This window comes from Geospiza fortis, unplaced genomic scaffold, assembly GCF_000277835.1.
Source record: "Geospiza fortis unplaced genomic scaffold, GeoFor_1.0 scaffold325, whole genome shotgun sequence".
NCBI lineage: Eukaryota > Metazoa > Chordata > Aves > Passeriformes > Thraupidae > Geospiza > Geospiza fortis.
The window spans coordinates 1387886-1411296 of record NW_005054427.1 but is presented as its reverse complement, the minus strand read 5'-3'; the positions used below and the strand labels follow the sequence as shown (position 1 = coordinate 1411296).

General features: G+C 37.3%; 1 protein-coding gene across 1 annotated transcript; it reads left to right on the top strand.

Annotated features, from left to right (window-relative positions):
• Positions 1 to 2461: 2461 nt before the first annotated feature.
• Positions 2462 to 22839, top strand: SLC35D2 (solute carrier family 35 member D2). The gene is made up of 11 exons (XM_031061845.1): positions 2462 to 2497; positions 4110 to 4196; positions 6986 to 7053; positions 9756 to 9827; positions 11777 to 11845; positions 12884 to 12986; positions 14924 to 15016; positions 17381 to 17448; positions 18190 to 18268; positions 20011 to 20093; positions 20695 to 22839. The coding sequence occupies exons 1-11, from the start codon at positions 2477 to 2479 to the stop codon at positions 20795 to 20797; spliced, it is 846 nt and encodes a 281-aa protein (XP_030917705.1). The 5' UTR covers positions 2462 to 2476; the 3' UTR covers positions 20798 to 22839.
• Positions 22840 to 23411: the final 572 nt, after the last annotated feature.

The window sequence follows — 23411 nt, the reverse complement described above, 5'->3', positions numbered from 1 at the left end:
AGCACCGCCCGACGGCAGGCACAGTTCCGGCTACACCCGTCTTTTCGTGCGGGTCTTTTCGCTATTCCCAGAGGATCGCACTACCTGAGACACCCGTGAGGGAAACAGCCTATCCTCTAACTGTTCCTGCCGAACAGTATCTTCCTTCCAGCATCTTTCTTTTCTGAGGTGGCCAAAAACGAAAAGTGAACCTCGTAAAATGGCTTGATCATAAAAACACTGAGAGATTCCGTCCTTGACTTGATGGCGCTAATTCCCATATGGAATCCTGGTGATAATTAGCATCTTCTACCACTGTGTAAAGCAAGAGCATTAACTGCACACCTCTTACACTGCATTTTACTCTTAGTCTTGCAGCTGAGGGAAATTGGAACTTGGGCATTCATCTCCAAGTCATACTTTTCCCATCTAGATGTGTATACTTGTTGGACTTCGATCATCCTTGTTGGTCTCTTCTGACTCAGGATATTCTATGATTCTGTATTGTCCTGTGACTGCTGTTTTTGTCACCATTAACATGTTTTACTTAAAATCTTTGCTTTGTTTTTGCTATGGTTTAGCTCATCTCGAATCAAAATAAGAAAAAGAAAAACCAAAATGAGAAGAAAGTTAAAAAGCCAAATGTAATTTTCTAACATTCAGTTAGAAACATATAGCAGCTGTATTTAATATGTCTCATAAATTCTACATGGTGCAAGTTGAGATTTTATTTTATAGTGGTTTTTATCCTACGGACTGCAGCTCCCTGAAAGTCCCTGGCATACATCTAGCACATCTGTGTGAGATAATCGAGTACAGTATGTCCATCAGTAAGCCTAAGTTTTGTATTAAGACCTTACAGCTGGAAATATTTAGGCCTCTGCAAATCACAAATGTCTGGAGAAATCTGTGTCCTACAGCTGGACAAACTCTCCATCTTTATATGGGGGAGCTGTAAATACTAAACAAAAGGCAGTTTAAGTGTCACATGATTATAAATGGAAGTTCTGCTATTTTTTATGTTTTTCCTGCCCCCAGTACTTCTGTTTTCCTGATCTCTTTTGCTATCAATTGCTCCTAACTCCGTGTTAGGACTGTAATGCTCTTATGGCCTTTTTGCTGTGAGTCAGCGTGTTTGTTTCTTGTGTCAATGCTTTGTTCCCATCTCAGTTATGTTAATATTAGACGTACATTTCTCACCACAGTAAGTAGAACTGCAGCTTCTGCAAACGTCATGAAGTTCAACAAGGTCAAGTACAAGGTCCTGCACCTGGACTGAGGCAATCCTAGGCACAAACGTAGTCTGCATGGAGAAGGGTCAAGACTAGCCCTGGGGAGAAGGACTTGGGGGTGTTTGTGGTAAGAAACTGAATATGAACCAGCACCTCAGAAACCCAACCACCTGGGCTGCATCAGAAGAGGTGAGGACAGCAGGGGAAGGAAGGGGATTCTGTGCCCCTGCTCTGGTGAGACCCCACCTGTAATAATGCATCCAGGTCTTGGACCCCGCAGAAGAAGACATGGACCTGTTGGAGCTAGTCCAGAGCAGGCCACTAATCACAGTGGCTCTGGTCACCCGATGGCAGCACCTCTCCTGTGAAGACAGGCTGAGAGAGACAGGGTTGTTCAGCCTGGAGAAGATTCCAGGAAGACCTTATTTTGGCTTTCCAGTACCTAAAGGAAAGAGCTCAAGGACTTTTGAGAAGGCCATGTAGTGATAGGACAAAGGGAAGTGGACTTAAGCTGAAAGAGGGGAGGTCTAGATTTATATTAGGAAGAAATTGCTTACTGTGGGAGTGGTGAGGCACTGGAGTAAGTTGTCCAGAGAGGCTGTGGGCTCCCCATCCCTAGAGATGACCAGTCATCAAGACAAGTTTGAGCAACATGGAGTAGTAGAAGGTGTCCCTGCTAATGGCAGACCGTTTGGAGCCAGATGATCTTTAAGGTCCCTTGCAACCTAAACCTTTCTGTGACTCTATCCATGCTTTCAGCTAAAGCCAACTGAAGGGTTATAGTAGGAATGTAGCTGGTTTTGTAGACAATAGATGTTTCTACAACATTTACCTAAGAACTTGATTTTGACAAAAACATATTGCTAGTATGTTTGAATTGTAGAGATAAGCTTCCATGTTAGAGTAAGTGCAAGATGTTTTAGTTACTATCCCATCTCAGGATTTAAAATGTGTATGTGAAGCTACTCAAGAAATGATGCATTAAGAGTTCTCAAAGTGTGTTACCTTCACTTATGAGTATTCCCCAAACAACTAGCAGTTCAGAATTGATCAACTGTACATGGGCTGTATCATTTGGGCTTCAGAAATAAAATATTTCTACTACATTAAGTGTAGTCCTGAACTCTTCTTAAACACAGGCCTGTCATCCTCATGTTTAATTGTTGAATTTGGTTTTAAAATTTAACTTTTTTATTTTTCCTAATTATTTATTTCCGTTCCTCAGTACTAAATATCTGTTCATGCTTTTCAGCTTCCCATCACCAATGTTTCTTGGAATTGGACAGGTATGTTCACAAGTAATGCATACTAAAAGTATTCCTTGTTTTTTAATTTAAACTAATGATAATAGAGGTAGATTTTAGGGGGCAAAATCACAGTTACAATGAACTGCTTGTCTTTTGGATTAGATACACTTTAAGGAACAGTAATTTTTTCATTGAAAACAGGCAACTTTGAGCTTGAGTCAAAATTACTGCCTGGAGAGAGTCATGTAAAAGACTGGAATGCTCTTTATTTCTCCTTGTAAAGTTCAGTAATTAAGGAATCTGGCCTTCAAAACTATCCAGCTTTGTTCTAGCAAATGCATACATTCTGTATGCATATGTTCTGTGAGGGTCCTTGCGCCTTTGTGGACTACATGCAGAGGTATTGCCCCTGTTTGTAGCCAAACCATCAATTTCCTCACAAATTTCTCCCCATTTCCCAGCAGTTTTCCAGTAGGACCAGTGCAAAATTTTGATTCTTTCTTGCTTTATTTGCCCATAAGTTGGAGTATGGCAGCAGAAATGTTTGTTGTTAGGAGACATTGTGATAAAACCAAAGTTCAAATGCTTGTGGACTGGGTCCATAAAGAAGAATGTATCACTGCAGAGGGATCACTGATAAAGATTGAGCCTTGAAGCAAGTGTTATTTAGGCAAATACATTTTATAGGGAATTTGCTTTCTGCCAAGGCTGCACAGCAGGGGGTAGCGAGGAAGTATTGAAAACAGGATACCGCAAGTCTGACATCTCTGCTGTTAGGTGCTAGAGAGAGTAAAATGTCTTGTGAAGACTTTGTGATGTGATAGTGAGTTTTACATACCCAGACTGCGCAAGGAATCATAGACCATATTTCAGTGAAAGGTTTGAAAATGTGGCAATAATTCATGTCTTAATGTGGCTTTTTTCTTTGTAGAAAAAAGAAAAAGAGTCTTTGCAGAATCAAAGACTTAATGGCGTTTCCATTTTTTTGTTGACAGATCCTTCCAAGATTTTTCTGAACACTATATAAAGTACATATGATGCGGTATAATGCTTTAGTCTGCAGAACCTCACTCCACCTCATCCTCTAGATAGTTGATTGCTGTGTTTTCGTATTAGGAAAATTTGACCCTTTGTTTTGAATCCTTGGGGCAGCATTAACACCTGTGATGTATGATTGCTCAGATATTCTTCTTCATTCTGTCTGCATCTTTATTATTTCTTCCTCATGTTGTCGACAGATTGATCAATGCCCAACCTCCATCTTGCCTTACCAAAAAAAAGTTTTGGGAGTGGTTCTGCAGACTAAACAATTCTCTGAGTAAGAATTTCATGGTTTATCTGGGATTGTGTCCTATTTTATTTTCTCAACTCCTTCTCAGCATGCATTGTTTCACAGAATGCCACTAATTTTCTTCAGGATAATAAAGTATATTTGTGTATTTTACTTTTAAGTAAATAGATGGCAAAATTGTTTCAATAAGAGCAAAATTATTTCAATTTGTTAATTTCATTCTGTGCTGTTCTTTTAAAGAAATACATAAAACCTAGCATTTGTCAAATTCTTATAAATACTTTGTCTTTGAAGCAGTTTTTTCATTCATACATTACAATTTTGCTCTTGCATGACTTCTCATTTTTTCTTTTTGTTTAGATGACAGCCACTATACTTATCTTGTATGTGTCAAAACTAAATAAGATTGTTCATTTCCCTGATTTTGACAAAAGTATACCTGTGAAGGTAAGGATCACATATGTCATGGTATTAATAGGAAAGAGTTATTTCTTATAGTAGCATTCTTTCTTATGGAGACAAGAAAAACATTTGCATTTCTTTTTCAAATGGGATTCTTTGTATCGTTGTTTCATTTAAAAATTGATTTGATAATTTTAATTTTTCTGTAATATTCTAGTTTGGGCAATAGATAAAAACTCTTTGCAGAGAAATCTGGTGCCATTTAGTTATTCAGCACATGGGAAGGGTGCTTTACCTTTATACAGCAGGATGAAATCTTCCACATTCCTGAAAGGTTTTTCTGGATATAGCTCTCTGTGGGATCAGTGGGAGATAGGTGTTTGTGAAAGACTTTTGAACACCGCATAAAGAGAGAAAGGCTGCTTGGAAATATGAATGAAGCATGTGATAGTAGAAAAAATAGTAGAAAAGTAATGTGGTAGATAAGAAACCAGAACAACAGCTGACTCCCAGTATAACATTTATGTTCCATAGGAGGGGCTGAAATAATGCCCACTGAAAATACTGTTGGTGGCGACTAGCTGCATTATACAGACCTTAAATGTATATGGTCTAAAGAGGCAGGATAGAACAAATGTGAAAGGACCTCCTCTTACCTGAATTTGGGAACTAGGATGTAAAATGTCTACAGCAACAGTCCTCAAAGATTTTTGCATCTATGCAATGTTGCTGGAATGTTTCTTTGATGCATTAGCCTGTATGTTTATGTCTTGTTGCAGATTATCAGTTGTGTTTGCTCCAGGACACAAGGAATGTTTCCTTTATCATCTTTACTGCAGAATGTCTTGTCTTCCTGTCAGTGTGAGGTTTACGATGGATGTCTCACAATGTTCATTCTTAATGCATGTTGAAATCATTGGCATTTCTACATGTACAAGTCTTGAAGAAGAATCTGTGGTGTCATTCATAAAATGGACAATCCTTTATTATTCCAGAATAAGAAAGAAGGTTTCCCAGTGGGTAGCTTTGAGTTCCATGTATAAATAACTTACTGAGACCTTAAGAAGTTTCTTCCCTCCATCCCAAGTCCTGCTGTGCTCCCTCTCTGCTGTTGTCTTCGCTTTAACTTATATACAAAGGCATTAAAAAATAGAGCATGTATTTTCTTTATCCTAACAATATCTGTTGTTTGGAAGACTTTGCTGGATTGGCTGGGAGCAGTCAGCATTTTAGCTTCCAGGACCTATATAGTGTTTGTGGTGTTGGATTTGACTAGTCATAGTGAATCAGCTGGATTGCTCATTGTTGATTTCTCTACTTTTTAAGGAATCCTTAGTCCAACTCCTTATCCTTTTGTCAACTTTTGCTTTGACACTAAGATAATCATTACTTTTCACTCCTCAACTGGTTTATGTCTTCAGTGCACTCAGCTAGAGTTTTAAAGTAGTGAAATGCTTATTTTAGTGACGAAACTTTGAAGTTCCTGACCCTTTTAAGTAAATGATTCACTGATCTCTGCTGTTATGCTGGATGTTGTAATTTTCTCTTTACAATGGAATGAATTTCAGAGGAAAGATTATATAATGTCTGCTCTGTTTCCAGCCTATAAATTAAATGAACTAAAATGTTCTAAATAAAAGTCTGCAGATGAGACTGTGCTTTACAAAATTTTTGCAAACTTATGCCAGCAGGCTGAATATCTATTGTTACTCATACTTCTGCTTTCTTTATACTCCTGTTTACTTTTACTGTGACTTTCACTTAAAAGTTAACTTCAGTTGACTATCAGTTAACTTTTACTTTACTTTTTTCTTTCTTGCTGTGAAAGAAACACAGCATTTTTAACATAGATTAAATACACCCTACTCCTCTATATGCTTTCCCAGCAGAAAAAGTTTAAAAATGAATAGCCTTTGACTTTAGTGTCCTCCAAAGTGTCCCCGTTTAGAAACAAGAGCAACTATTACACATTAGGATAGAGGATCTGTTATGTCGTTCTGCCATTTCAGCCCCTCTTGACTGATAGCGAATGGGACCAAATGTACACCCTGCCTTTGTCCCCATTGATTACTTTGATTAGTTTAAATCTTCTGCAAATTCCAACCTTATCCATTCTGTGATGCTGTAATTTTTTTCTGTAAAAGGAAAATTAATGGCTTTGAATTGCAGCTGATAATTGTAGGGATTAATGTATTCTTGTACATTTTCTTAAGGCTCATAAGTTCCATTATTGTTTCTCTATATTGTGTTATGGACTATAGATCTCTGTGCAAGTCAGTCTCTTTGCTGGAAGCAAAGTTTAATTTACTCATAATTACTTAACTTTCCTTTCTAGTATCTTACAAAGCAAATTTTTTTGGGTTAATCTAAAATGCTGCAACTTCCAGCTGTATTAATATATGTGGAATATGTAGAAGAGCACAGCATACTTATTGTTTATTAACTTTTTTATACCACCTCTTCACTTGATTATTTAGATGCTGTTGTCATTATTACTTTTATATCTAAAATTAAATGTTGAAATTGATATTAATCTGAAGATTGTAGTAATTAGAATAAAAGTGATTAACATTTACGCTAAATGGATTCTAAGTCTCATTAGTGGTAAATTGCAGCTCTTCTAATGACATCAGTGAAGCTGTGGTCATGACCAGTCACATAAATAGGAGCTGCAGATGATCTTACAGCATAGTTGCCTTTTTTTCCTGTTAAAAAACGCCTCTTTCTTCATAAAAGTACATCTGATATGACAGGTATCAAATTCTATCAAGTAAAGTTCCTCAATAGTACTTCTAAACAAAATAATCTGAGTTATGCTTTTAATTTTATCACAGTTATTTCCTCTGCCTCTGATTTATGTTGGAAACCACTTAAGTGGATTATCAAGTACCAGCAAGCTCAGGTACAGTAAGTAGAAGTTATAAGTAGACTGTTTGGATTTTACCCTTTTCTCTTGTGGGGTAAAAAAGAAACCCTAAAGAAGAGCATTGTCTGGAGTCTTAAATCCATGTGGTGTCTGTCTGTCTGCCTGTCTGTAAACCCCTGGTACTATTATGAAATTTTTACACAAACATTTGATCAGTTTACAAGTTGTCTGCTTCCTTTAAGGGGAGCTTAGCCAGTCCTGTACTGACATAAAATCACAGTGCTCCTATGTGACCATGAAAGTGCTTACACTTTTGCCACACACCCAAGCATCCTGCTTTTCCTGGGTGTCAACCACAGAGTTGGAAAACTGTGTTTCTGAAGGAAGAAGCATAAGGAAAATGTTTGTACCATGATGTCATGGCAGATATTTAGGAATCACCAAGAGATGAAAAACTGTTGTGTAGTGGGTTGGTGGTGGTGCTTGGGGGGGTGGTGGTTGTCAGGGAGCACTGCTGAAGAGTGCCTTGACTGCCATGAGCCTGTAAGCTTAGACCCATGAGAGTTGCTTCCATGCTAGTGCTAAAAAGGTGTAAGCAATGCAGATAGAATGAATGACTCTATTTTCTGTGGAAGACAAGCACAGAAGCATGATGGCTGCACCAGGGCTGGAGGATACAGCTAGAGGATACAGCAGGATACACTAGTTTGTGTGCAATTCATAACTATGAGACAGATGCTAGGAAAGAAAGTAGAACCACAGAATCACAGAATCATCAAGGTTGGAAAAGACCTGTAAGATCATCCAGTGCAACTGTAAACAGCACTACCACTGTAACCCTGGACTAGTAATCTTATCACCCAGTGCCAGATCCAAGCACCCTCAGGGATGGTGACTCCACCACCTCCTGGGCAACCCACTCTAATGCCTGATCACCCTAGCAGTGACAATTTTTTTCTAATATCTAGTCTGAATCTCCCCTGCCTCATCTGAAGGCCATATGTTCTGGTGCTCTCACTGTAGGCACAGTAGAAGAGAGCTGCCCTCACTTCACTGCACCCTTCTTGCAGGGAGTTGTAGAGAGTGATGAGGTCCCCCAGTGTATTACTTTTAATTTGTTTGCATTTCTGTGGTGGTGTTCGCAGGGGTCTCAGGACGAGGGAAGAAATAAGAATTTTGAGTCTATGTTTCAGAAGGCTGATTTATTATTTTATGATATATATTATATTTAAAGAAAATTATATATTAAAACTATACTAAAATAATAGAAGAAAGGATTTCATCAGAAGGCTAGCGAGGAAAGGAATGATAACAAAATCTCGTGACTGATCAGAGAGTCTGAGACATCTGGACTGTGATTGGCCATTAATTAAAAACAACCACATGAGACCAATCAAAGATGCACCTGTTGCATTCCACAGCAGCAAATAATTATGGTTCACATTTTGTTTCTGAGGCCTCTCAGCTTCTCAGGAGAAAAAATCCTAGCAAAAGGATTTTTCATAAAATATGTCCATGACACATTTCTTTTTATTTATAGAATTAATGTTCTCCAGATATGAACACTAGATGCCTGGTTCTGCAACTCCTTGTTGAATGTGTTCACGAGCTGTTCCACTGAAACAGACATTAAGACTTAGGCAGTACTGTGCCTGGTAGCACTTCTGCCATTTTGAATATGAAAGAAATTTCGAAACTGTAAAAGTTGGGTTTTTCTTTCCCTTTTCTCTGATTGTAAATTTAAATGCTTAGTAGGGTATGTAAGTGCACCTTCTCCCTCTGCTATGGCTGGTATACCTATTTTAGATTTACTAGTTTTAACTAATTTTTATAACGGAAACTTTAAAATGCCTGCAGTGTTCCTACCATTAATATTTTGTTACATTGCATTTTGGTACAATATATAATACTTGTTTTACATCATTGAATTCTCCACCTTGTTTAGGTTGTCTGGAAGGGGCAGATGATCCCATGTATAAATTCAAAATATCTGTTGTAAAGTTTTTAAACATTGTGTTAGGAATTGTATCATTTACTAATGCAATTGTTAATAATTATCTTTAGCAGGGGATTAATTGGTCCATATGGCCATGGTGTCACATTTACAGTGTCAGATGCAAGTGTTTTCTCACCCAGAAAGGTTTCCAACTGCATTACTTCATGCAGATCAACAATATCTTGCTAAAAATAGAAGTTTGTTTGTAGTTGCAGCTGTGGCCCCACCTTTCATGTTTCTTGTATTTCCTCTAATTTTTTGGTCATGGATTTATTTTACTTTTTCAAAGTACAGCTTGTTTACTAAGCATGTTTTCTTTGTATTTTATTTCTGTTACATGTTTTCAGAGAAAAGTTTAGTGTCTCTCCTTTTAAGTTTCAATAGAAATAGTTTTTATTTAACTATGTCTATGAATTTTGCAGAAAGAATTATTTCATAAGGGTTATGCTAGGTAAAAAATATCTACTGTATTCCATTTCAGTAATGCAGAGTGACCCTCAAACATAGCCAGTTGCACTGATTTACTAACTGGCAGAGCTTGCTATCTTTCGATGATTTGGTTGTCTAATGTGCATGTCAGACTGACATTCATATATATGTACTAAATGATTTGCTATTTGTTTTGGTTTCTTATTCCTGGACTAATTGTTCCATCCCCTGGGTTAGTAAAATAAGAGTTAGAATATAAGAATGCTATTTATCTGATACTATGCTTGGATTTTTATTTTGTTTTTTTTGACAGTTTGCCGATGTTTACAGTGCTCAGGAAGTTTACCATTCCACTTACTTTACTGCTGGAAATCATCATACTTGGGTGATCCTTTTTGTTTGTTTTTGGGGTTGTGTTTTTTTTTTTCCATTTAAGATTCCTTTACTTTAGATCACATCAAATTGATTACTTGTGTCATCTCATCAGAAAATTGAATAAGTGATTTTTACTTACAAATAGAGAAAAGCAAAGAAAGTGATTTATGTAGCTTTTTTGAAGGCATAGATATATACATTTTAGTGAGGGAAAAAATCAACTTGCCTCCATTTTCATATCTCATTCTCTAGACTGTTACATGCGTTTCAGGTCAGCAGACACAACTCAGTCACTTTCGGTTGTTATGTTTGTGTCTTGTCTTGGAGGCTCCTAAACTGCTTCAAACAGACAGATCCTGATGTCTCCAAAGAATGCTGATAGCATGACAGTCTGCTTATGTGGAGTAACTGTCTGGGTCAAGTCTGAAAATATACCAGGTTAATGAAGCAAAATGGTATTTACCAGTTCTTAGATCAGAGAAATCCTTACTTACAGACTCCTATGTTATTTTTCATGAGAAATTAAGAAGGTTGTGCTAGCTGCTCAGGATCGCTAATTTCAGTAGTACTGAGCTGGAGGAACAGGAGTATAAATTCATCGTACTTTGTCCAGAACTTCACAGTTCTATCCACATGACTGATGCTGGACTCACAAAATGAGCTCACAAGGAGAAAACCAGCTTGCTGAATCTGAACCCAGGCAGCATGAGAGTGATGATCAGGGGAAAGCTAAAACTGCAAAAAGCGCCCAACTAAACTGTCATCTGCATTTGGCTGAAGCAGCAGTTAATTGATTAATGTGATTCATATTTGGAAGTGCTCTGGAATTCTTTTGTAGTTTTAACTTCTCCCAGGGAAAGCAAAACTTACTGTCTTCTGTTGGCCTGAAGACTCCCACAAGCAAGTGAAAAAAAATGTGAGTCAGTGAGATGTACATAAATGCTCAGCTGGAGAACATCAATGTGGCCTGTGAGTGCAAGCAACATCCTAACCAGTGGAAAGCTTGGGAGGAGAATGCTGTGTTGGTGCAGACTGACACAGTGGATTTCCTCAGGACTGAAAATGAAAGGACTCTAGAGAGTCTGTGCAGGCTTATATCAGGATTTTTGAAACAAGATTTGGATTGTTATTCTTGAGAGTCATTATGATCAAAGCCTAATTTATCTAGAGCCTGCTCAGCACTTTATTCTTGGGACAGTGGTCCACAGGTGTAGTCCTTTACACTCAGGATTTCTCCAAGAGTGTTTCTTCAAGAGAATTGTACATTTTGTTTTGAGGATCTTCTCTCTCAGTCTTACCCTGACAGAATAAGGACTAGGGGAATATCTGTGAGGCATGTTGCAGTACGATGCAAAAATGAATGCTTAAGGTATTTCCAAATAAAGTGGTGTAGATATACCTTTTAATAGATAAACCTTTTAATAGATTTACAGTATCCTTTTTACTACTCTGTGGCAGCACTGATGTGGTAGTGAAGAATGCCATAAGCTCCATGTTTTCCCTTTCAAGTAAAAAGTTTCAGTTTGAGTTCAAAATAAGTATCTATTTGAAAATAATCCAGACAGTGTGCTGTATAGCATATTCCTCAACAGAGGTGGTGTGAAAAACTGCATGAGAGATGTACTGGACTGCTGGACAACACTGAAATATGTCTATTATGAATATCAATGCACATTAAATTTGTTTGGTTCAGTGCTGTTACTTTGAACCTTTAATCTTTACTTTTATAATTGCCTAGTAAGAGGGTGCTCAGAGTGCTTTTTCAATCTCCGTTCTCAGGGCCAAGGTCTGACAGCATGGCACATGGGCAATCACATTAGTTCTGTAAGGTTGTCAAGACTTTGCCCTCCTATTAAATGTTTTGTGATTGTTAATTGCTTTGAAACTTTTCAGGCAGACAGCCATTTAATCTCTGCTTCAAATAATGAAAATGTGAACTGTTTCAATTTTTGCCTGCAGGAAACGGTACCCACTGAATATTATAGTCAGCGTATTTGCCATCATTCTTGGGGCTTTCATAGCCGCTGGGTAAGGTTTTAATTTCTCATACAAAGCCATATTTTGAGGGGAGAGACAGCAGGAGGACTTTTTCCTTGTTTAATTCCGAGTAAACCTAAGTGGAGATAAGTTTCTCTGGATAAAGTTTTGATTTGGAAAATCTCTCTAGTGACATCACTGGGAGGTGCAGTTATACCCTGCTGATAGTCTTTCGGTGTGTCTTTTTCCACCTCTAGGTTTTCCATGTTTGCAGGATCATAAGTGAAGCAAGTTAAAACTGTGTGAGGAATCTTGTTTTTATTTCATGATATCAGTGTATTTTAATAATCTTGGAAAAGTATATTCTTGTTCTGGATAAAAAGAATGATATTTTGGATGTTAAATATGGAGTTACACATTGTATATTTTTTAATCATAACACCCCCTTTTTTTTTTTGTTTTTTTTTTTAAGTTCCATTGTGAGATAATGGTTACAAAGCACCTGTATGCTGTTGTCCTCTGTTTTCTGTTTGAACATTCCTTTACCTACCTGGAAAGTTAATGTTTTGTTTGTTTGTTTCCTGGCTTTGCTATGGACAAGGGTAAATAATTTCCATGTGATGTGACAGAGATAGAGCCATGTCCTATCAAATTAATTACCCTGTATTGATGAGGTAACTGGTCAAAACAAAAAGGATGACAATATGTCTGAAAAACATACAAACCAGTTGGATTTTATTCCCTAGTCACTTCCTGTAGTAAAAGAAATAGTTAAGTAAATTCAGTTATAATTGGACTGGTTATCAGGATTGAGATGGGTGGAATTTTTCTCTGGATGAAAACGGAACATTTCCTGCCACTTTCACACTGAGCATTAGAAACTCTGATGTTTCATTTGTGATGGTCCTGTGACTGGAGAAATGTAAAGTACTTTGACTTACAAAAAAGGCTTGAAGGAAAACCTGTGACTGGCTGGAGTTCATGGGATTTGCATATCCTCATTCACAATATTTGTCTTGGTAGACAAGGTAATGCAATGCATTGCATATTTTTTGCTTATTTACAATATAGTATTTCTTTCTTTCCCAGGTCTGATCTGTCTTTCAATCTGGAGGGCTATATCTTTGTGTTGCTAAATGATATCTTCACAGCAGCAAATGGAGTTTATACAAAGCAGAAAATTGATCCAAAGGTAACTTGGGGTGATTGGTTTGAATTTAACAGTGAGCTACTGTCTTGGTTTAGGGCAAATTTAGGGAGAGGTCCCTCTAGAAAGCAAATTCAAGTGGCCCTTCTCCCTACCTGGTCCAGAGATAAACTTCCTTGGAGAAAAGTGGAAAAAACTATTCAACAGCCAAGGTACTCACAAACATGAAAGAAAAAAAAAATAATATTAAGCTTTGGAACTGAAGAGATGGCAAATTCAGAGAGAGAGAGTCCTTGTCATGGAGTGTAGCTTGGCTTGCTCAGTCTCTTATCAATCCCTTTGGTGCTAGAAAAGGCCGTGTCCTGGGCCCTGGTGCAGCACAGGCATGAGCTCCTGATGTTTTCCTGGGTTTTCAGTCCAGAGCAGGTTTGAATAGTTCCAAGAAAAAGAAAAACTACAGTCCAGGGAACTTCTCTGCCTCAGCTAGCTAAAAAAAATAACTAAAAGCAAAGGAGAACTCTCTCCCACTGTCGGTGCTGCAGACAACACACACCGAGAGTGAGAGCTGAAGCTCTTACCTCTGTGTTCTTAAATACAGCTGCCTCAGACACACCTCTTCTCCTTTTCCCCCTCTTCACTCTTGGATCTTGTTTTAAAGGCACAAAACTTATTTCTAGGCTAAACAGACAAATGGGGATAAAATTCAGTATCATAAAGTCACCACATTAGTGACCCTAGGACACCTACTTATTATATGACTTTTATGTACTTACCATTATGAACTCATAAATAACTTAATTTACTTTCACATTCCAGTTGATATATGAATTCTTAATAGAGAACAGCCTAGAAAAAGTTGTTATTTCTATCTCTGGCTAGGCTTGAGTAAGCGAACTGTATTTTCTTTTCTCCCAAGGCTTTTAAGCAGAGTTTGTAGTTATTAAAAAAAAAAAAAAGCAAACCATAAGCAAACAGTTTACCTCTAAATTTGATACATATATATATAAGGATGATGACTTTTTGACTAGAAACATGTTATGTGAGGTTTATGTAAAATAAACAGAGAACTGTCCAGCCTAAGTCATAACCACAGTAACTGTAGTCTTTTTCAGTTATCTAAAAGCAAGTCTTCAGCAAGAGCAGGTGTGACAAGGTATTAGGTGATATCTTGATATACATTACTCACGTAAGTGTTGGGCAGGCTGCTCTTCAAATGCAGTGCCATGTAACATATTAAGCCATAGCAAAGAGCAGTCTTGGATAGAGGTTTGGTTTCTGACTTGGGTGGTTCACTCTGTACAGCAGAAATATATGTCTTTTAATAATCTTAGACATCTTTGTCGATTCTAGATTGCATTTTTATTTTTAAGCAGCACTTAACAGCCTCACAATGTTCTGCAAAATACAGGAGAAGAGATAGGCTGCAGAGATTTTCTAAGCAGCATGGCTGAATCTGGAGGAAGGGAAGGTTATTTTTTCACTCTCCTATTTTCCTGCCTTTGTGCCAAGCAAGTTAACCCACAGGTTATATGGCAACTCCTAAGTTGCATAAAGTTACATCAATTACCAGTGATTACAGAGCTCTATCTATGAGTCAAACTTCATTAATTTTCCTGTTACATGTTTTTGTGGTTGATTTGTAGTAGAATGACTAGGTGATTCCTTGGCCAGGCAGAGACTTATGTGAAGTCAACACAAGCACTTCTGGACCAGTGCTTTTGAAAGCTCCTAGAGTTGTATAGAAAGTGTCCAAGGTATAACAGAGCAGTAACACTCTGCTGAGGCACAGACACAGTGAGTGGAGTGGAATTTCAGCTTAGTATGAAACACTGAATAAAAGGATTGCAAGTTTGTATTTTAAATTGAGATGTATTCTATCTCTTTACTCGCTGACAATAATGTCAGAACAATTACTAGAGAAATAGGTAGTATTTTGCTCCCAAGTGGCCTTTAATACCAAATGCCATATTTGTTTTTCACAGGAGTTGGGAAAATATGGTGTCCTGTTTTATAATGCTTGTTTCATGGTGATTCCAACAGTTATTATTAGCTTTTCTACTGGAGACTTTCAGCAGGTAAGTAGCAATATTGCGTATCTCAGACTGATAATGTTATTTTGTTCAGATTTCATTTGGGGAGTGAGAGGGGCTTTTTGTTTGTTTCTGAAGAGGTAATTCTCCCTCAAAAACTCTCCCTAGTTTGATTAGTTTGAAAAGTGTGAGTTACACTTGTCCTTCACAGGTAAGAACTTGTGAGTATTCACTTAAGGAGAAGCTAAATTTGTGTGATAGTCCTTATTTGAGTCTTTGTCTAGGAACTAAGGTATCTTCAGGTACACCCAGTTTGAACAAAAGGTCGAGAATCCAGCTGCACTGTGATTTGCCACATGCTCTAAAACAAGATTGCAACTATACAGACAATTTTCAGTCTTTCTCTTTGAGTCTTCCTGTCATTCTGATGTCCAGGGCATATTTCTGTTTAGTCTCAGTCTAGTTTAGTAAGCTACATTGTGCATTCTCATAGAATGCACAATGCAAGACTCTCCCCAGGTAATCCTAATACATTATCTGTAGGCAGTATGTGTTGATACATAAAGTATCAGACCAGAAGGTTTTCCTGGCTCCCTCAGACTTGCCGAGTTGCCTTTTTAGGAATAGTTAAATGGGTCTAGTCACTCCTATTCCTTTCTAGAAATGTTTTACATTTGCCACAGAAAATTCTTTAGAGGGCGTAATAAATCATTGTAATGTTCTTTGTTGTATGTTGTTGTGCCCTGAACTCACAAAATCTTGTCACTGTGTGCTTAGAATTCCGCTTTAAGCAGAAAAATTATGATTCCCTGAAAGTGATAGAATTAGGTCTGCAGTGAATGTGAAATTTCTTTGTGTCATCAGTCCAGCATGACCTTGTGCCAGTTTAGGAAAATGCAGCCGCTGCCTATCTTGGAAAAAGAGCCCAAGTTTTTATAGCTGTAAGATTTCAACTGCTTTTCCAGAACACAGGGTTCGAGATATTTTGGTAGACCTGGTCAGAGAACTTTACCTTGTTGCTAGGTTTACTTCAGGGGAAAATACGGAGTGTGTTGTGCCCACTGGCTGATTTGCTGTAAACATCTTAATGCTCAGTTACCTGAAGAGAATAAATATCTATTAAGGAAATACATTTTGCTTGCTGTGCATCACAATGGTTTGGTCACTTAAAAATAGAAGTACTATTAAATGTTGCAGATAACTAGTGTCAGTGTGACACACAGAAATCAAATTACAGAGAAAACAGAGAAAATGGAAAAATACTGATCATAAGTCAGCAAATGATTGTAGATAACCATTTTATTTAGCAGATTTTCAGACCAGTTTTTCACCTGGCAGAACTTCTTGCTTTGACCCGTCACAGCATACATCTTCTGCTGTGAAGTCAAAGCAACCGTACCATGTCTGTCCCTACCCCCATGTGGTAGGGACATGCTTCTACTCCTCTAGCTAGTTCTGTAATCTTGGAGAGATTACAGTTTGTGAATGAATGTCCAAGTTAGTAATTTCTCCTCCACCAGCTGGCTCACTGTGGGGACAGGAAAGCATGATGCAATATAAGAGGAAGGAAGCCCCAGAATGGCTCTCTGTTATACTTGGCAGCTTGTTGTTGCACTCCAGCAAAATTCTAGTAGGGCAGAGCTGCTCAAGATCCTTTTTACCTATTACCTCACACGGTGGAGGCTCAGCTGGCTGTTAGCATGGACTAACAGCCTTTATTCTGTTTCTCAGGGATGTGTTCAGCCTTAGCTGAATTTGTTGTTTATGTAGCAAGTGTAAACTAACTAGATTAAAATGAGGCATATCCAGGAGTTGCTAGAGACGGAAAAGAATCTGTGACATTTTCTTAGTGGCTGTGTGGGACTGTGTGTTTGTTTGCTGCACTTCACTAGGGAGGTTACTTCAAAGCGATTGAGGCTTTTCATTGATATTTGTTATTGAGAGACCTTAGTAATGCTCAAAACACAGACTTGGGCCATGAAAATTGTTCATGAATGAATCTGTGCTGTGGAAGAGATTTAGAGGGAATTATTTATGTATTTGCTGTTTCTGTCCATCTCACATCAACACTATTTATTATGTGTTATTATTCACAGTGTTAGTATCTGTCAGTAAATAGAAAAACACAATTTTTTGTATTGTGTTCGTGTTCACTGCTTACAGTGTGCACTTGTGTATCTGCTCTGCTCTACATGTTACAAGTACTTGTCTAGGTATCAGGGATGCTGTCATCCTGCTATTTGTCAAGTTAGGTGCATTAAACTGTTCCCAGAAGTAATATAAGTGGTTCATAATTTTGGTATGAATAAAATGTATTTTGTGAATTTACATATTTTCATATTAAGTACATTTTATATGTGTTTACAGTTGATTATATAACACATAATTCTCTCTCTCTCTTTTTAATAGGCAACACATTTCCAGCACTGGACAAATTTTTTATTTGTCTTTCAATTTATTCTTTCCTGCTTGTTGGGGTAAGGATATGGGGAGAATAAAGCAGGTTGTTTCCATGTCAGTGTTTCAAATTGCAAATCTCAAATGCAAGACTCACTAATAAGGTACATTAAAGTTCAGAGAAAAAGGGTTTTCCCCCAGGGTTATGTCTTGACTTTTAATTATTTCTGATGGTGTAAATAACTGTTCAGTGCTATCTGGATTTTTGACCTCATGGTACAGTGCTGAGCAACATGACATTTAGCTTTGTATTTTCTGTACTGTCTCTTCTGTCTGTCTTTTCCAATAATCTAACTTTGCAGTTAATAGCATGTAAGTCCTTGAGTATAAGAACTGTTTCAGTGTGTTTGTTCTTCAAAGTAGCTGGAAAAGTGTGGGAGACTTAAAAGTAATGAAACAATGCTTTGTTCCTGTTAAAACTGCAGAGTCAAAGGAAGAAGGAATTGCATCCTGTTCTCCTCTTCCATGTCATAACCAAGGGGTCAAACTAACTTCAAACACTGACATGTAAACAACACAGAGAAAAGGGTTGACTCTGCTAGAGCTCAAGTAGCATATTTTAACATATGTTTTGAATATTCTGTATGTGCACATCATTAACTTAAATTAGAGATTCACAGAAATTCTTTTACAAGTGTTTGAAACAGGTGGGATTATAGATTCCGGAAAAATACTGATCTAGATAATGTTGAATATCTTGAAGTAATGTTAAACTTCTTAGCTCCCTGGGAGGAATTTATAAAATTTTCTCCTTTGTTTAGGTTTCTCTTGATGTATTCTACTGTCCTGTGCAGTCATTACAATTCTGCACTCACAACAACAGTAGTTGGTGCCATCAAGGTGAGTTATGGACCAGAAGAGGGAAATAAAAATGCTCAAATAGACAGGAAAGAGCATTGGCTCAGCAGTGATCTTGATTCTGCTTTGAGATGGAAACTCAAAAGAGACACTGCTTGTGCCAAGCAAGGTCACACCACAAAGTGACCCTGTTCTCTTGCCTTCAAAGTCAGGTATGCTCCAGAAAACATTGTTAGTATTGATCTATTTTTATTTCTTCTAGAAGAGAAACTGGAACAATTTTAATTAAAAGGTGTACATTTAGCCACATTTCATCAGGGAGTATCCTGTGCCTCTCTTGTTTATTAGGTTATTGTATGTTAGTCAAGATGCCCTGATGCAAATCCAGGCGAACTTTTACTTTGGGCTAAACTAATTTCCTTTGTAGCTGATATGTAGGGCTTTTATAGATACAGAATAATGACTAAGCTGAAGAACGGAGTGTGCTTTATGGTTAAGTGCCTCAGCCTTGGTGTGAGAACCTGTGTTCTAGCTGAACGGATTAATTTTGGTTTGTACAAATTCTGGTCAATTCGACCAACACCAAAATATGCATATCTTAAAAATTGAACCTGGTGTCCTTAGAGTCTGTTTTCTTTAACTCAGTTTAACTTAAAACTGTGCATCTTGCTTTGTATTGATGAGGACAGCATGTCTAGGAACATCCCTGACTACCCATGTGCTTTTTTGTAGGCCAGTTTGGAGAGAAACATAGAATTATAAAGCTGAAAGAGAAAAGACAAAACTTACGCAGCTGTGGGCAAAAGATTTTCAGAATTCAGCCTAGCTTAACAAGAATAACAGTACTGAAAGTGCTCCCTTCCATGACTAAGGAGAACAATAAATTCACCGTAACAAAATCTGCAAAAGGAGGGCAGTACTTCTCTTTCTACATCCTTTTTCTTTTTTGAAAGCTGCAAGATTAATCTAGTAGTTTTCATCCTGTGGCTCTGGAAACATTCTTTTAAATTTTATATGTCTGCATCAAACCATTAAGCCAGGGCAAGACCATTTCTATTTTCTTAGCTGTAATAGTCTTTTTCACTCTTTGAACAGCTTTAAAGTTGAGAAGCAGGTTATGATGCATCTGTCTCCATTAGAGACTTGTGGAAACAGATGTCATTATGCAGACTAGCTAAAACAATTGAAAGCAACAAACTGTTGGTAAAATGATCACGCACTTCTACATTTTTCCTTCTGTCTTTAGGGGTCTATTTTTCCAAAACTTGATGCAGGTGGGTGAGAGGTAGAATTTTTAACTTTAAGCTGTGCCTGTCTTGAACCTGTACCAAGTGATTTCAGAGCACATTTAGTTGTAAAAGTAAGTGGATAACCCTCTTAAGGTAATAATGAAGAACTTTTACTGTGACTTTAAGGTATCCTTTTTATGCTGGAGAACCCAAAACCCACTTTTAAGAAAAGAGATTTGAATTCCAAAGATAATAAAGAAATAAATATCAAAAGGTGACCTTAGGTCCGTTTTGCCTAATATCAAATTGCTTTTTTTTCCCCTAGAAAGTTACTGTGCATTGTATACATTTAGAAAACATACTGATTTTATTATTCTTTTCATTGCTACATTATCCACAAGGCTGACATCCATAAAATTAGTTTAAAGGCTGATTTGAGAGTGGTCAGCAACACAGTATAACTATTTCCTTAGAAAAGTGAATTAGTTGATGTTGTTTGTATTCATGGAGATGAAATCTGATTTAAATAAATGCATGATTTTTGTTTCCTTTCAGAATATATCCATTGCTTACATCGGAATGTTGATTGGTGGAGATTACATATTCTCCATGTTAAACTTTGTAGGGCTAAATATTTGGTAAGTGAAACTTGAATAGCCTTTATTTATTAAAGCTGAAAATTTCTCAGTGAGTTCTAGTTTTATATTTTGTTTGATTGGACTCATTCGGTGATGCAGTTTTGAAACTACTGGCCTGACAAAGCACTGCCTCAGGATGTAAAGGTCATTACAGTTAGTTATGTCTTTTCATGTCTGTTTTCAGACATTAAATATTGTTGTGGTAAGGCCTAATTGTGGAAATACACCTGCAGTTTTACTGTGTGGAATTTTTTATGAGCAGCAGTTCTGAGCTGTGAGGCTTCCAAGTAAAAGTCAGGTGTGGTGTGAGAAGTGAGAACACTGACTAAATGAATTGTGCCCATTGAATATAAGCTCTGACTTGTGAGTGGTTACTTTCTGTGCTTAGATGGTGCCCTGTGTGTGTGAATCTGTGAGCAACTGATAATTGATCTTTGTCTGCTTGGGGCTGCTTTCTCAGATGGGTTACATAATTCCTAGGTACTCCTAGTTTATGATAGCTGGTGTTCTTTAGCTCTTCAGAAGGAAAGGTATGTACGTATGAAATTACATCTGTAACATCAGACATCTTTGACACCACTGTTCATTCTTTTTTGTTTAGCATGGCAGGAGGACTGAGATACTCATTTTTAACATTAAGAGGAAACAGCAAGCCTGCACAACCTGGGGATGAAGAGAATGCACTTACAGTGTCAAAGACTTAGACAAAATGCCTGCCTTGAAAGAGACTGAAGATACAAGTTTGTTTAGCATTGCCAAGACCATAAGTATATGCTGAAACATACTTGGAACAACAACAAAAAAAATCTACCTCAGTTGTCACAGATGCACACAATTCACTGGCTCAGAAATATTCTTGCACACCATTTTTTTTGCATGCAAACTAGTTTGATTTTAGCTTTTTCTTCTTAATCTGAAAGCCATTTTGTAGGAAGGAGTGCTATGAGCCAGTCTTAAGTTGTAAATTTCTGCATTTACCTGTACTTGGGTGCTATTTCAACAAGATCTTTGAGCTTTGTTTCAGTGACTGCGTGTAGTCTCTTGAGGCAAAATTCACTGTAAAGATCATGAGGCTTGATTCACCATTGCCTTATGCCATATGTAAACCTAGATATCACTGGGGAGATGAAAGATCCTAGTGGTTCAGATTGATTTCACGCAACAACACATGGGTAAGTGATACAGAAAGTATGGAGCAAAGGGGGTATTTGCCCCCAGATTGTGTCCTGTGTAAGTGTCAACTAAAAAATTCAGGCTATGTCCATGTATGTATATTGTGTAGGCATTCTCTCTGTGTTTTTCTCATCCTCAATCACACTATGGTGTTTTGCAGAAATTGTCACTGTTGTTATAAATGACCCCTCATAACTTTGCAGCAGATCAAGGAGAGTAGGGAAATGACAGGGGATATTTTCATATTTGAAGATTTTTGTGTGTGTGTGTGTCTGTGAGCCAGTACTGACAAATCTATTTTTGTTAAGTTACATTTTTCTTTTTATATCACATTCCCTTCCTCTCACCTTTTATCTGCAACCACCTTGCTGCAGAGAAGTGGTGCTACTATGTACAAACATAGTAGGAGAGAGAAACATAGATACGTGGAGGACTGACTTGTGTTTAAATAAGGAGAAATGGCTAGTGTCCTGTTGTGTCTTCTTTATACAGTAAAAGCTTATCTGGTACTCATTTATGCTTGCAGTTCTAAGCAAGGAATCATAATGAGCCTGGGGATGACTACAGTAGGCTCAGCTGGTACAATGGTTAAGAGGTCCAGACTGATGGTCTGAGTGATCATCTGGGACAATAACATCCATATCTATATTTCAATAACACCTGTATCTGTATTTCCTTCTTTGAAAAGATTTGACAATGCTTACCTGTTTCTCTGAGGATAAACTGTTAACCTTTGAAAATGTGATAGGCACATTGAAGTGCTGGAAGATAGCAGAGAAATTAATCTTGTTGAAGTGAAGTTCTCAATTCCCTGTGGGCATGAGCCAAAATTTTTGAAAATAATCAAATCAAAAGAAGATTTGGAAAGACTTTGACATGGAACAAGGGTGGTCTAATGACTTGTTTGATCACTTCAATTAAAATACAGGTAATCTGAAAATACAGAAAATCAGAAAACATTACTCTGTGTGTAGCACATCAATGACCAGTCTGAATTAGATCTAAGAAACATGTGGGAAACTCACACCAGAAGATTCAGGGAGTGACTGCCTGCATGGATTTGAATGGCAAGAGGAGCAGTGACTGCAGATACTAGAAGTGGCATTTAAAGACATGGTCAAAGTGGAAAGAGAAATCTGAGCTATCAATTTTCTCACAGCTGGCGAAGAATGTGACTTTCGTTTTCTATCTGCTGAAGACCTGTGGAGGGAAAGCATTGCTGCAAATATTTTTTCATGATCATCTGTTTTTAAAAATTTCCTTTATGCTTAAAAACCTTCAATATTTTTGAGTGTATTCTTTTATAAGACTCCTCTTTCTTCAGAACATCTCTACCTCCACAATTTCAATTACTGAACCTTAACTCTCTTCTATGAGACAAGGTATTGGAAAGTTTTCATTTATTGTGAAATTAGTATGAGTGCCATTTGATTGCAATACTGAAGAACACACAAAGGCAACTGCTAAATAAGATGTAGTTCCCACAAAGGAACACTGAACATTTGCATATAATTAATTAATATTTTGCTCTACCTTTTATAAATAAAATTATACAGATTGCACTTTTAACAAATGTTTTGTTTGGGTTACTTTTTTTTCTGTTGTGGATGGACACATTCAATTGTCCCAAGCACATGAACAACACTGCTATTTGCTTTTTATATGATTAACTCTTCTAGTGTACTTCAAGTAGTTTCTTTAGCTCATTCTGTACCGTAGTGAAGTGATTTTATTTAATTTCTTATTCATAGAATGTTTTTGAAGTGCTTCAGACTTAGATTTTTCACCTGAAACACAGACCTGATAATTACAGTCTTTATGACAGTGTTACTCAGAATCATTTAAAAAATAAATCTAGCAATAACAAGAAATAGGTACTATTTAGAAGTACTTGCAATTGCTTGCATACTTTCACAAAGAAATTCAGCTTCAGTCACTTTCTGTTTTCCTCTATGTCTGAGATACTGTTGATTTCAGTAAATTTGCTGCTTAAAATTCTGGCAGTATGGGCTCCACCGGGCACAACTATCATGTTAGAATTTAGGAAATTGTATGGCTGTTTCACCCAGAACATCAATAATTGTGTCTTTCAGTTACTAAGATAGAAACTTAGAACTGATTTTTTTAGGATACAGCTGCTTACTT

Bases quoted from the DNA above. Each gene is read 5' to 3' on its own strand.
- SLC35D2 (XM_031061845.1), top strand. From the start codon at position 2,477: ATGTTTCTTGGAATTGGACAG. The intron at 7,054-9,755 runs GTACAGTAAGTA...TTTTTTTGACAG, and splicing joins TCAAGTACCAGCAAGCTCAG to TTTGCCGATGTTTACAGTGC. The intron at 12,987-14,923 runs GTAACTTGGGGT...TGTTTTTCACAG, and splicing joins AGCAGAAAATTGATCCAAAG to GAGTTGGGAAAATATGGTGT.